This window comes from Psammomys obesus, unplaced genomic scaffold (assembly GCF_907164565.1).
Source record: "Psammomys obesus unplaced genomic scaffold, mPsaObe1.curated_primary_1811, whole genome shotgun sequence".
In the NCBI taxonomy this organism is placed as follows: domain Eukaryota; kingdom Metazoa; phylum Chordata; class Mammalia; order Rodentia; family Muridae; genus Psammomys; species Psammomys obesus.
The window spans coordinates 6,325,447-6,338,849 of record NW_026592666.1 but is presented as its reverse complement, the minus strand read 5'-3'; the positions used below and the strand labels follow the sequence as shown (position 1 = coordinate 6,338,849).

At 40.7% G+C, this 13,403-nt stretch overlaps 1 protein-coding gene across 1 annotated transcript; it reads left to right on the top strand.

Moving 5' to 3' along the window:
* The first annotated feature begins 1,701 nt into the window (after positions 1-1,701).
* On the top strand, positions 1,702-2,379 carry Cldn8 (claudin 8). Its single transcript, XM_055615020.1, has one exon. The coding sequence runs from the start codon at positions 1,702-1,704 to the stop codon at positions 2,377-2,379; it is 678 nt and encodes a 225-aa protein (XP_055470995.1).
* Positions 2,380-13,403: the final 11,024 nt, after the last annotated feature.

Here is a 13,403-nt window from a genome sequence, read left to right as displayed (position 1 = left end):
AGAAAGAAAGAAAGAAAGAAAGAAAGAAAGAAAGAAAGAAAGAAAGAAAGAAAGAAAGAAAGAAAGAAAGAAAGAAAGAAAGAAAGAAAGAAAGAGGAAGGAAGGAAGGAAGGAAGGAAGGAAGGAAGGAAGGAAGGAAGGAGTGGGGTGTCATTTTATGTCAATATTCTGTTATGGTGACAGGAAATTAAACTACGATCTGAGGGCTTGCTCATGTAGCTCAGTTAACTGGCTTCCTGATGCAACAAGCCCTTGTTGGATCTCCACCGCTGAGTAAACCAGTATGTAGTACAACTGTAACCCTAGCCTTTGAAGGACAACAGCAGGAAGGGTAGGAACTGAAGGTCATCCTCTCAGCTACATTGCAAGTTCAAGGGTAACATGGGCTACTTGGAGGGGGGAAATAGCTTTAAGTTTGGAAAGGCAGAGCAAAAAGCAAAAGACCCCAAAAGGAAGTTTCTGATGGAGCTGCCCCCAGTCAGTGTGGATGCTGATTATATTAACACTTCTGTCACCAGTTTGTAAAGACACTTAGTTCAAATTGTAATGCATTTAGGAGCTGCTGAGTATATTTGCATAGCACTTGTTATCTTAGGTAGGAAAGATAATTTTGGTTAACATCTAATATAATCCATTTCATTGAAAATGTTATTTTAAATACCAGCCATTTGCAGAGCCTTGAAAATCCTTGTACAATGTCCAGAATTCCATTTTCTCCACACTAGAAGACAGAGTAGGAAAAGGAAAGCTAGAAAATAAGGCTTCAGTTTTAGTAGCTGCAGACAACCTTGTTTAAGCACTTTAGGGATTCTGCCTCAGAAAACCATCTGGCTTTTCTTTTTGTGTGTTTGTACTCTTCATTGTGAATCAGTATTTCCAGAAAAGCAAATGCCAACAAGCAACTTTCCTGGCTTAAAAAAACATTTACATTTAATGCCAACAAGGAAGGCAAACTTGTTCCTTTAGTTACTTCAGCCTAGCTTTGGCTTTTGGAATGCTTGACTGGCTGAACTCACTTCAGGAGAGTTCCCTTTGAAGTCCTGGACAAATGAAATCAACCTTTCAGATCACATGTGTCCCAAAAAAATGTGGTTTCCCAGGTATGAATGATCTCTCAGTCTTTCTCCTTTAATTTGGCTCTGGGGCCATCCCTGCAGATTCCATAAGAAGAGCTTTTATCATAACCTCAGCCACAGCAGCTCAGGGGCAGGGTTACCTGTGAGGAGAGCAGAGCCTCTTTTGCTGGCAGAGACTGGCTCCGTCTTTGCTGATTGTGCAAACATTCATAATTGTGCCTCTAGGTAAACATACTGCTGTCTTCTTGGAAAAAAGAGAAGTACAAAGAATGTTTATTTGCAAGCCCAGTCTTCCTAAGTATCCAGAGTTGGTTTAGACACACCTGAGCTCCCCTCCCCCCCCCCCATTGGCTTAGAAAGTTGCCACACCTGATTTGCAAGTTTACTGTTGGAGCCAATGGGGTGGAGGTGGGGGAGGGGGTTGTCTCACCAGCCAGCACTGGATTTGATCTGGCTAGAAAGAGCAAAGCCGTTGTTATTGTAAAAAAAAAAAAAAAAAAAAAAAATCACTGCTCTCTGAGTTCATTTCTGCAGAACTGTTCCCTCCCAAGGCACGCGGATTTCTGCTTGAGAGCAGTCCTTCCTCCCTATTCAGCATTCCAGCTGGATAAAACTCGGGACAACCATGGCAACCTACGTTCTTCAAATGGCTGGACTGGTGCTTGGTGGTGTTGGCATGGTGGGCACAGTGGCTGTTACTATCATGCCTCAGTGGAGAGTGTCTGCCTTCATCGAAAGTAACATTGTGGTCTTTGAGAACCGCTGGGAAGGCCTGTGGATGAACTGCATGAGGCATGCCAACATCAGAATGCAGTGCAAGGTCTACGACTCCCTGCTGGCTCTTAGTCCAGACCTCCAGGCATCCAGAGGACTGATGTGCGCTGCCTCGGTCCTGTCCTTCTTGGCTTTCATGACAGCCATCCTCGGAATGAAGTGCACCAGGTGTACGGGAGAGGATGAGAACGTGAAGAGCCGCATCTTGCTGACGGCAGGAATCATCTTTGTCATCACTGGCTTGGTTGTGCTCATCCCTGTCAGCTGGGTTGCCAACTCCATCATTAGAGACTTCTACAACCCGCTGGTGGATGTGGCTCAGAAGCGTGAGCTTGGAGAAGCCCTCTACATAGGCTGGACCACAGCGCTGGTGCTGATCGCTGGGGGAGTGCTGTTCTGTTGCGTGTTTTGTTGCACTGAAAGGAGCAGCAGTTACAAATACTCCATCCCATCCCATCGCACCACTCAAAGGAGTTTCCACGCGGAAAAGAGATCCCCGAGCATATACTCCAAAAGTCAGTATGTGTAGTTGTGTGTATGTGTTAACTGTAGCTATAAAGCCAAGCAAGTCACTGAAACGGCTGCTATTTCAGAGAAATGGAGCCCACAGTGTACCCATTTACCTTTCTGAGTGCCTAGCACTCAGTACAGGAAATATGCAGCGTCTATGATTCCATAAATGGTTTTAGCAGAATGAGGTATTATGCACATTGCTTCAATTGTTCTAGGAAGCATAGTCATTTGTTTTCTGAAATGGTTCACACAGCTCTTCCTTTATCAGTTACTCTAAAACGGCCCATCTAAAGACTGTTGGTTTAAACTGTAATTTCTCTGTGTCATGCTATTATACGAGTAGGTGAGGGTGGCAGTTATATCTCACACAAATAGAGACAGGCTTATGTGGCTCTATTTAAAGTGAAATGCCAATCCATCACTCTGAATAAATAGAAATCAGCTATTGCTTTTCAGGGGGAGCTTGGGATAGAAGGGAAGAAGGCTGATATTAATTTCCTTAAAACAGCTTAAGGATTAGTGGACTCTATTTATAGTGAAGGTTAAAATGAAGGCTTTAATCATTAGTGTAAAGGAAAATAAATGGCTTTCTGATATCCTGCTTTGCAGCCTCTGGGAGTTACAAATCCCATCACCTTTATCCTTTCCCTCCAGAGGCCATTACTTTTTGTTGTCTATTAAATTAGTATCTTTTAAATTTTAAAGCAGACATTTTGGCAAAATATTTTTTGCTCAAACTACTTTAATCACAATTGTGCTAAGAAGAGAGATAAAGCAGTGGTCCTAGAAAAATGAACAATTTTAGAAAAATAAATTTATTTTAACCTTTATGTTTAGAGATGTATTGTTTTTCAAATGAAGTCATATGTGTAAGGGACATTTCAAACACTATTTGTGCATAATTTTGGAGAATTTGTCAGTATAAATGAAGGAGAAAAAAAAGAATGTTTTGATTGTCATTTTTTTTTTACCCAAAAAAGGCACACCTATTCCAAATCAAAAAAATGTGTTTTCTGAACTCATGTAACTAAATCCAAGTAATCATTTCAGTTCTGTTAAAGATGAATTTCTGTACTTGCTTCTTGTTTTTGCTGAGTTTTACTAAAGTGTGGTATTACTATGTATTTCTTCCTAATTTGAGACAATTGTTAATCCAATTTCAAATACATGAGTCTGTATTAATAAAATGATTTCTGTGTAATTTGCTCTGTATCTTATATTGATAAATTGTACCTTTTATAACAATATAGCATTCTTACATTTACAATCCTTTTATTTGTGCAAGTTTTTAAAACTTGGCTTTGACTATTTTAGTTTTGAACATAGATTATGTGTTCATTTTTAGGTGTAGTGTTTGATTTAAAATCAATTTACCTTATGAAGACTACACGAATGCACTAATAGTTGATAACTATAATATATTAATAATATGTTAAGTTGTACTTAAGTCCAATGAAATTTATTTGTTGTAAGTGTTGTGATGTAATCATTGTGCTTTAAAAAGTTGTCTATGTGTATTTCAACTTCTGAGAATTAATATGAATTAAAAGTAATGCTTGATTTTGAAGTATATCATATTTATATGAGGTATATTATTAAACCTTTGTAATATTAATATTTTCAGTTGCTTCAGTTCACTAGTGGGAAAACCTCAAACGAGTTCATTGATTGCCAATGATACTAGTAGAAAACATGAGTTGACATATTGCAAAAGTCTCCAATGAAAGTTCATTATGTTTCATGCAAACCAATCTTTGTATGTGACATTAAATGAAAACGCCTTAGTATTGTCCCCATGAGGGTAATGTTAAGTGCTGATCCACCTTGGGCAATTTTGCCCCTTTGGGTCCAAACATTTGCTGGGAGCAGAAGTAACATAATGGCTTACAGAAGAAATCCAGCGAACTCATTTTCTACACTCCAGTTTCTAATCAACAATTACTTAGTTTCCCTAAGTGTTACTGACTCCATTATTTTCTTGCTCCACCCTTCCCTCAACTAAAACAGAATCTGATATTCTGAGACCACTTCTTTGGTATTTCTGGAAGTGTCTCTTCACTTTCTACCTTTACTGTAATCCCATTTCTTCTCTCAAAAATAGTTCTTATATTCTTGTGTCACTGTATCAATAATATTTTTCATCCAACTAGCTGCCAAATTATTTTTAATTAATTAATTGATTAACTAATTAATTTATTTTACCTCTTACCAGTTTCCTCTCACTCCTCTCCTCCCAGTTCCTCCACCTCAAACCTCCTCACCCCATCCATTCCGTTTAAAGTTGGGCCAGCCTCCCATAGACATCACCCAGCCATGGAATACCAAGTTATAGTGAACCTAGGCACCTCCTTTTCTATTAAGGCTAGACAAGGCAAGTAGGAGAAAAAGGGTCCCAAAGGCAAGCAATGGAATCAGAGACACTGCCTTTTTCCAGTGTTAGAAGTCCTGTATGAAGACCAAGCTACACAACTGTTAAATACGCAGAGGGCCTATGTCAGGCCCATGCAGTCTCCCTGTTCAGTGTCTGTGAGCCCCTGTGGGCTCATATTAGTTGATTCTATGAGTTTTCTTGTGGTGTCCTTGACCCCCGTGACACCTACAATCTTTCCTCCCATTCTTTCACAGGATTCTCCAAGCTTTACAATGTTTTGCTTGGGGCTTTCCAACAGTGGGTGAGTGAAGCCTCTCTGGTGACAACTGGCTACACAGCAATCTATGAGTATAGCAGGATATCATTAGAAATCATTTCAGTGACTTTTTTTCATTCATGTTTGGTTCTACAGTGGGTCTCTGGGATATCCAGTGTATATTTCCTGGCTCTCTGGGCAGTGTCAGGTGTTAGCTCCCTATCATGGTATGGGTCTTGAGCTCAACCAGTCATTGGTTGGGCATTCCCACAATGGCTGTACCACCTTTACTCCAGAATATCTTGTAGGCAGGACAAATTGTAGGTTGAAGGTTTTGTGGTTGGAGCCAAAGTTTTATTATAGTTGTTTCTAAAATATGTCAAGAACAACAAGAAGGCTCAGCAGGTAAAGGCTCTTGCTATCCAAGTCTGGAGCCCTGAGTTCTACCCACAGAATCCTTGACATATGTGCTGTGATATCTGAATCCTCTATACAGAGAAACATATGTGTGTGTGTGTGTGTGTGTGTGTGCGTGCATGTGTGTATGTAATCAACTTTCTTAAAAATATACAACTTAAGAATTAAATACAAAATTATTTCTACCATCTTTTGTCCTTATATTTGAAGGTATGCCAAATTTCCTAAAATGTAAAGTCCAAGTACCTTGCATACAAGTATCAGAAACCAACAAACAAAACTATTTTATAATCTGGGAAATGAATTCCATCAGATAATGAAACAGTGTGTGACCAGTAGGACAACAAGATGATTGATGTACAAATATTAGAAAACTCACACGACAAAGCTCTCCTTTAATATTCTGAAAGAGATATACTAAACTTGGAAAATAATTTAGTTGGTGGCAAAGCATGTGCCAAAGTAAGTTTTTAAATATTATTTTAAAGGAAAACATTATCTCAAAACAGAAAGAAAACAAAGGGTAAGTAAAGATAGTTTTATTTATTTGTTTATTTCTTTTTTAATCTTTATTAAATTATTATTTATTACAATTTATTCATTTTGTATCCCAGCTGTAGCCTACCCCTCCTCTCCTCCAAGTCCTACCCATTCTCCCTCTTCTCGACCTATGCCCCTGCCTTAGTCCACTGATAAAAGAGGACCTCCTCCCCCTCTATCTGACCCTAGACTGTCAGGTCTCTTCAAGGCTGGCTGCATCCTCCTCCATGGGCTGGCAAGACTGTACCCCACAGGGAGAGGTGATAAGACAGCCAGCCACTGAGTTCATGTTGGGGACAGCCCCTGTTCCCCTTTTTAGGGAACCCACTTAGAAACTGAGCAACCTAAAGGCTTCATCTGAGCAGGAAGTCTGGGTCCTCTCCATGTATGGCCCTCAACTGGAGTATCAATCTCTACAGCCCCCACCCCCACCCCCGGGCCCAGATATTTTGGTTCTGTTGTTTTCCTTGTGGAGCTCCTGTCCCCTCCTGGTTTTTCTAACTCCCCCTTCTTCCATAAGGTTCCCTGCACTCTACCCAAAGTTTGGCTATGGGTCTCAGCACCTGCTTTAATACCCTGTTGGGTAGAGTCTTTCAGAGGCCCTCTATGGAAGGCTCCTGTCATGTTCACTGTCTTCTACTTCCAATGTCTATCCTGTTTGCCCTTCTGAATGAGGTTTCAGCCTATTCCCTAGGGTCCTCCTTGTTGTTTAGCTTCTTTAAGATTATAGATTTTAGTATGTTTATCCTATATTATATGGCTAATAGCCATTTATAATGAGCACATACCATGTGTGTCTTTCTGCTTCTGGGTTACCTCACTCAGGATGATCTTTTCAAGTTCTATCCATTTGCCTGCAAAGGTCATGATTTCCATGTTTTTAATTGCTGAGCAGTATTCCATTCTGTAAATGTAGCACAATTCCTGTATCTATTCCTCTGTTGAGGGACATCTAGGTGTTTTCCAGATTCTGCCTATTACAAATAGAGCTGCTACAAACATGGTTGAGCAAAAGTCCTTGTTTTGTACTTGAACATCTTTTGGGTATATGCCTAGGAGTGGTATAACTGGGTCTTGAGGTAGCACTATTCCTAATTGTCTGAGAAAGCGCCAGATTGATTTCCAAAGTAGTTGTACAAGATTACATTCCCACCAGCAATGGAGGAGGGTTCCCTTTTCTCCACATTCTCTCCTGCATCTGTCATCCCTTGAGTTTTTGATCTTAGCCATTCTGATGGGTGTGAGGTAGAATCTTATGGTCATTTTGATTTGCATTTCCCTTATGATTTCTAATGACATACTACTGTACTAATAGATTGGTGTCTAGCTCAATTGTCATCAGAGAGGCTTTACTCACTGATGGAAAAAGATGCAAAGACCCCCAACCAAACACTGTAAAGCTTGGAGAATCCTGTGAAAGATCAGGAGAAAAGGTTGTAGGCATACACACGAACATATACATGCATGCTATGCACACACCACACACACACAAACCACACACACACAGACCACATCCCCGCAAGTACATACAGACACCACCAACACATTCCTGAACACACATAGCCTTTAGAAGCACACATACATAGTTAATTACCTGTAAATACATAAAACTTATTTACACTATAGTGAGTGCTAAGCATGCAGCAATGTACATAACTCGGTTTTGATTTCACAGCAATTCCGAGAGTGAAAGGACAGCCTTGAGGCCATGGCCACTGTGTGCTCTGTGTTGCCTTACATCCCTAGTCCACCGTGAATTCTAGGATTCAGGGTGAAACTGGGAGAGTACTGAATCCCCAAAAGGTAATGTAGACAACAGATTATTATACATTCACTTAGAATAATATTACATAATGTTTAGATACATGTATTCCATAGTTCATTTAATGTATTCTACAGATGTTTGCACAACTAACTGAATAATAATGCGTTGTGTATTTATATATTAATATATGTTTGTATAGTATATCACCTTTGATATTAATTTCCTTGAATTCAAGGTAATAAGTCTTCTCAGAGCATAAATTCTTTGCTCTCCTATCCTCCCTCTCCTTCCTGTTGAAGCCTCCCTCTACCCTGTCTCCTCAAATCTGATCTAACTGTTGATGCAAGCAGAAGAGCTTGAAGAGGCCCTTCTGGGAGCTAGCCAACTGGCAGTACCTAGGGCCTTCTGAGAAGCCTTGGCCTCGGCTGTTCCAGGAGGAAAGAACAGCCCTCCCTGTGTTTGACTAAGCCTGGGGATGGCCCTACAGCTCTGCCTGGGGCTAGAGGCATAAATATGGGACCTATGTGCTCTATACACAACTCTGGAGTAAACAACCATGTCGTCTTACAGGGAGAACATTGGAACTGAAAAAAACAGGCATTGTCGTGGTCAGGTTGGGTCTTTTTCTTTTTAGGTACTTGGGAGAGGGCTGGGCCTAAGAGTGTGAACACTCGAGTTGCAGACACCAAAGATACTTTCCAGAATTTTAGTGAAGAGATTCTAACAGTTGCTAGTAGCACACCTTTGAATCACTGCTGATAGGGCCCTTTCCTGCCACTCAGGTTTGGCTTCTGTTAAATACAGCCATGTGATTCCCACGAGGCATCCTGGATTCCTAGCCGGTGAAACACCAAATAGGACTCAAATCCCAGAGGGAGGAAGAGCCCACAGGTTCCAACAGTTGGTCAGCTTTGACGAAGAGGATTTCCAGGTCATTGAGAGGACAACTTGAAAAGACAGAGACAAAGACAAAGAACAAAGAATGGTATGTAGACAGCAAGTGTAAATACAGTGCTAGGACTAACTTCCTACAAAAATAACCTAAAATTTCTGCTTCAAAAGTCTGCAGAGTCTCAGCATCCGCATTGGTACCCAAACTTTGGGCAGAGTGCAGGGAATCTTATGAAAGAAGGGGGAGATAAAAAGACCTGGAGGGAACAGGAGCTCCACAAGGAGAGCAACAGAACCAAAAATCTGGGCACAGGGGTCTTTTCTGAGACTGATACTCCAACCAAGGACCATACATGGAGATAACCTAGAACCCCTAGAACCCCTAAACAGATGTAGCCCAATGTAGGTCAGTTTCCAAGTGGGTTCCCTAGTAATGGGAACACAGACTGTCACTGATATAAAGTCAGTGGCTGGCTCTTTGATCACCTCTCCCTGCAGGGCAGACTTACCAGGCCACGGAGGAAGACAACAGCAGCCAGTCATGAGGAGACCTGATAAGTTAGGGTCAGATGGAAGGGGAGGAGGACCTCCTCTATCAGTGGACTTGGGGAGGGGCATGGAAGGAGATGAGGGAGGAAGGGTGGGTTTGGGAGGGGACGAGGGAAGGGCTACAGCTGGGATAAAAAATAAATAAACTGTAGTTTAAAAAAAGTCTACAGAGGTGACTAGGAGCTAAAATAATGGGTATTTAGAAGATTTTAGAGAAGAAAAGCCTAGAAAAAAAAAAAAAGAAGAAAGAAAGAAAGAAAGAAAGAAAGAAAGTTCACAAGGGAAAATATGTATGAAAGAAATTTGGTTTAAAAAATCCAAAATTCTGCAAGACATACTCAGAGTGACCGAGTACAAATGGAGATTAAATATATATATGAAGTATTAGAAATTATGATGAAGTAGCATTAGAAAATTATCTAGCCATGCAAGTCACAGGCACAAATGACTCAGTGAAGCCCACAAGGCAAAACAAAACAAAAGGGGGGGGAAAAAACCCTAAAGCCAAACCTTAAGTTAAATTCCTATTCTAGGTACAGCAAGAAAGTATGACAGCTACAAATTTTAAGTAACAGTAACCACAAAAATGCCACTTTCATCAGATATTTATTCCAACCACACACTTAGAAGCTAGGCAAACTATTGCTTTTGCCTTATCTTAGCTATGTTTCACATTTGAGGAAGATGAAAAACCCCAAATAACAAAAACATAAAAATAATCTGAGAGAGGTAGCTTGAGCCCAGTGGTTCCAGAGCAAGCTGGACAGGGCCTAGTGTCAAAACAAAACAAATAAAGAAAAATGAAAGCTAACTGGCCTAGCTTCAGACTTAAAAGTTTTAATCTTCCACAAATGACCATGAAGTGCCAATAGCCTTGGCAGTCACTGTGTGCTTCCCCGCCCACTCTCCCACTCCCCTCTCCCCCCCCATCTAGAGTTTAGTCTTCCAAGCTTCTGCTCATCTTTAATGCCCAGCTGCCATGTGCTGGCAATGCAGCTGAGCCCTGAGTGACATGTTTCCATCTTCCTACTGTGCTCTCTCACCTTTTGTCCTGGTGCCAGTTCAGATGACCATGCCTGTGTCAGCTCCACCCTGCTGTGAGAAAGGTGGGGCAGGTTCACCACATGTTTATGAATTTTCAGTTTATTAGCTACTGAATGCATGTTGCTAAACGCATAATTCGTTCATTCCTTGTTTTTTTTTTTTTTTTTTTTTTTTTCTCGGCCAATGGAAACCATTGTAAATTATTAGAAACAGAAATAATTTTTAAAGGAAGAGCACTGAGGATTTTCCTGGCTGGGTACAGAATTCATGCCATCTTTGTTACCAATAAGTTAAAAATAATTGGCACTTCTCCATCTTTTCCCAAGTAAACAGAGTAAGTCATATTAACGATGCCTTCAGACAACTCCATGACTCTACATGCTTCCTCCTTGGTTAGCTTTTCTCGCCACAGCCCATCTTCTTCCCGACACAGCTTCCTTAAGCATCACTCGTCACCTAGCATTGTCAGTCTCAGCCTGTTGCAATTTGCCTATTAGAAGCCCTTATGGGAGTGGAAACAGATTATTTTAAAATACTTTTTCTTTAAGTTTTGCTTCATTGTTTGTTCACAGTTTATTACAAACATAAACATACATTGACTTTTTTATAGTTCTATGAGCTCTGTGAAGAAGGAAATGTACGTTGTTAGATGCTAAAATTGAGACATAGATGAGAAATCAAACTGCTGTCTGGTTTTAAAATTGGGAAAGCCATCACCTAAGTGCAGTCAAACACAGACTCTCAACTTGGTGGTCTTAGAGAGGAAAAAAAAAAACTTACCAATGGACCCTGTTCTTATAATGTCCAGTATAACCAAGTATTCCAAAGCATGACCAGACGGGTCAGCAAGCACAGACACTTGCTGTCCAGCTTGATAACCTGAGTTCAATCCCATATAGTGGAAAGAGAACTGGCTGCTGCCAAGTTGTCTGTGTTCCTCCACATATGCATGTATGCATGATGGCATACCCACAATCTCTGTCTTTTTCCCTCTCTCTCTCAATAAATAGAGTAAACAAAGTTGGAAATGGGGATATTCTTCTTATAAAAAGTAGACTAATTTTATATCTTGTGATGTTGTAATTTAGGAATATAAGCAGCTTCTCAGCCGAGTCACAATTTAAATGGGTTAATAGTGGTGATTTTCTTTACTAGCTGGTGCTGTGACAATGATCTCAGAAGTCTGCCTTTGCTGGGCTGATGCCCCTCTTCATGTCTTCAGGGTTTTCCTATCTCACTTTTTCTGCAAGCAAGTCAGATATCTAGCATAGAGGCTAAGGGCTCTCAAGATCCCAGGGGAAACTCATCAGTTCTTTTATGAGACTTGGCTTCTTGCATAAGCAGCTGGTTAAAGACAACCTGGGGCTAGAGAATGGAAAAACAAACACTACTTCTCAAAAGGGAAGACTGCCAAAGAATTTGAAGCCACCTTTAATCCACTTCAGGACCAATAATGTTTTATTTATTTATTTTTGTGAGGTTTTAATTGAATTGCATTTCTTACTTTTCTTTCCTCCTTTCAATTTCTCCCATGCACCGCCCCACTCTTCTTCAAATTTATAGCCTTTTTCCCCATTAATTATTATTACATTCACATAGTTATGATTTTATTGCTGTGATGAGACACATGGCCACTGCAACTCTTATAAATTTAAGAGTTTAATTTGGGGCTGGCTTACAGTTCCAGAGGTTTAGTCCATTATCATGGTGGGGACCATGTCAGCATCTAGGCAGACATGGTGCTGGAGTAGGAGCTGAGAGTTCTGGGTCTTGATCCCCAGGCAGCATGCGTCTGTGAGCCACACTAAGATCTCAATGCCTGCCCGCAGTGACACACTTCCTTCAACAAGGTCACACCTAATAGTGCCACTCACTATGGGCCAAGCATTCAAACACATGAGTCTGTGGGGCCGTACCTGTTCATGGAAGAATAACAAGATGGCTTCTCAGAAATGGCACTTTCAGAATAGCCACCCCCCCCTTTAAAATGAACACAGTGTAGTTTTACGACTGTGTGGAATGTGGTCAACAAAATGTAGTCAACTCTGTCTTAACAAGGGCAGTTGTGGCAATCCGAAGGAGATCCTCAACAAGCTGGGGACTAAAAGCACACTTGGACAATATTATTACAGCCTCGCCTAAGACCCTAGGCACTGTCTTCTACTCCTACTCCCAAGTGGTTATTTTGGCTTCAGAGAGACTATCACCTATGCACATGTGAAGATTTTTGGTATTGCAGCCTTTTTTTTTTTTTAAAGATCTGTCGGACTCCTCTTAGTAAGCCAACTTTTACAAACCTGTATTTAAGCCTAACAAACTTATTGGTTCACCAGACAGAATCATTCTTTGAACTGCCCTCCGCGCCATTTCTAGTTTTATTTGGTGACCTGTCCGTGTTTTTCCGGAAGAAGCTAATGCAACAACAGCTGACATAGTTGCTCTAGCCTTGGGTTCTGTAATGTTAGCCGTGCCCAGGGTTAAGCATTAGACCTCACATTAAGCAGATGCTCTGCGAACGGCCACCACTAGCCCAGGCTTTGTTCTCATTTCTGTAAGAAAAGAGATGATCAAAGTATATTATGATGGACTGGAGAAGAAATGTTCCCTAATGGTGATTCAAAGGAGCACAAAAATATGGCATGGAAGAGAAGATAGACTTATGGGGTACACAATCCCAAAACAGTATTCAAGGCTTCTCTCCATGTATCTATATTTGATTTAAATTTGCTTCATCTTTCTAGTCCTCTATCATCTTTCAAACCTTGGTCTTGTTTAGCCCCTGTGATGGTACCATCTATGAACTAATATTTTCTTTCCCTGAAGAATAGCAGGTTTAGCAATTCAGAAAATCTAGTCTCTTATTCGGTGATCATTTCTTAGTGTTTGCAGAAACCATAGTGCCTGGAACCCCTCAGACATTCTGAACCACTCTGCACAGTCCAGCATCATTGGTACCCTTCAGTCATTCCGAACCAGGTGGCCAGTCTGGTGTCACCGGGACCCTCATTTATTCATCCTGGACCATTCTCAACAGATATCGCTGGGGAAGGCTCTTAGGTAATGGCTAAAGTGGTTTCCTTATAAAGAAATTTCATAAACCCAAATGTTAGACTTAACATTTAAGGAAACTAGTGAGTATTAAATTATCAGATCTGTATAAAATAGATGAAGGAACACAGATTTGGCTATCCTGGATTCAAGCAGAAT

Coding starts and splice junctions, on each gene's coding strand:
- Cldn8 (XM_055615020.1), top strand. CDS start 1,702: ATGGCAACCTACGTTCTTCAAATGGCTGGACTGGTGCTTGGTGGTGTT.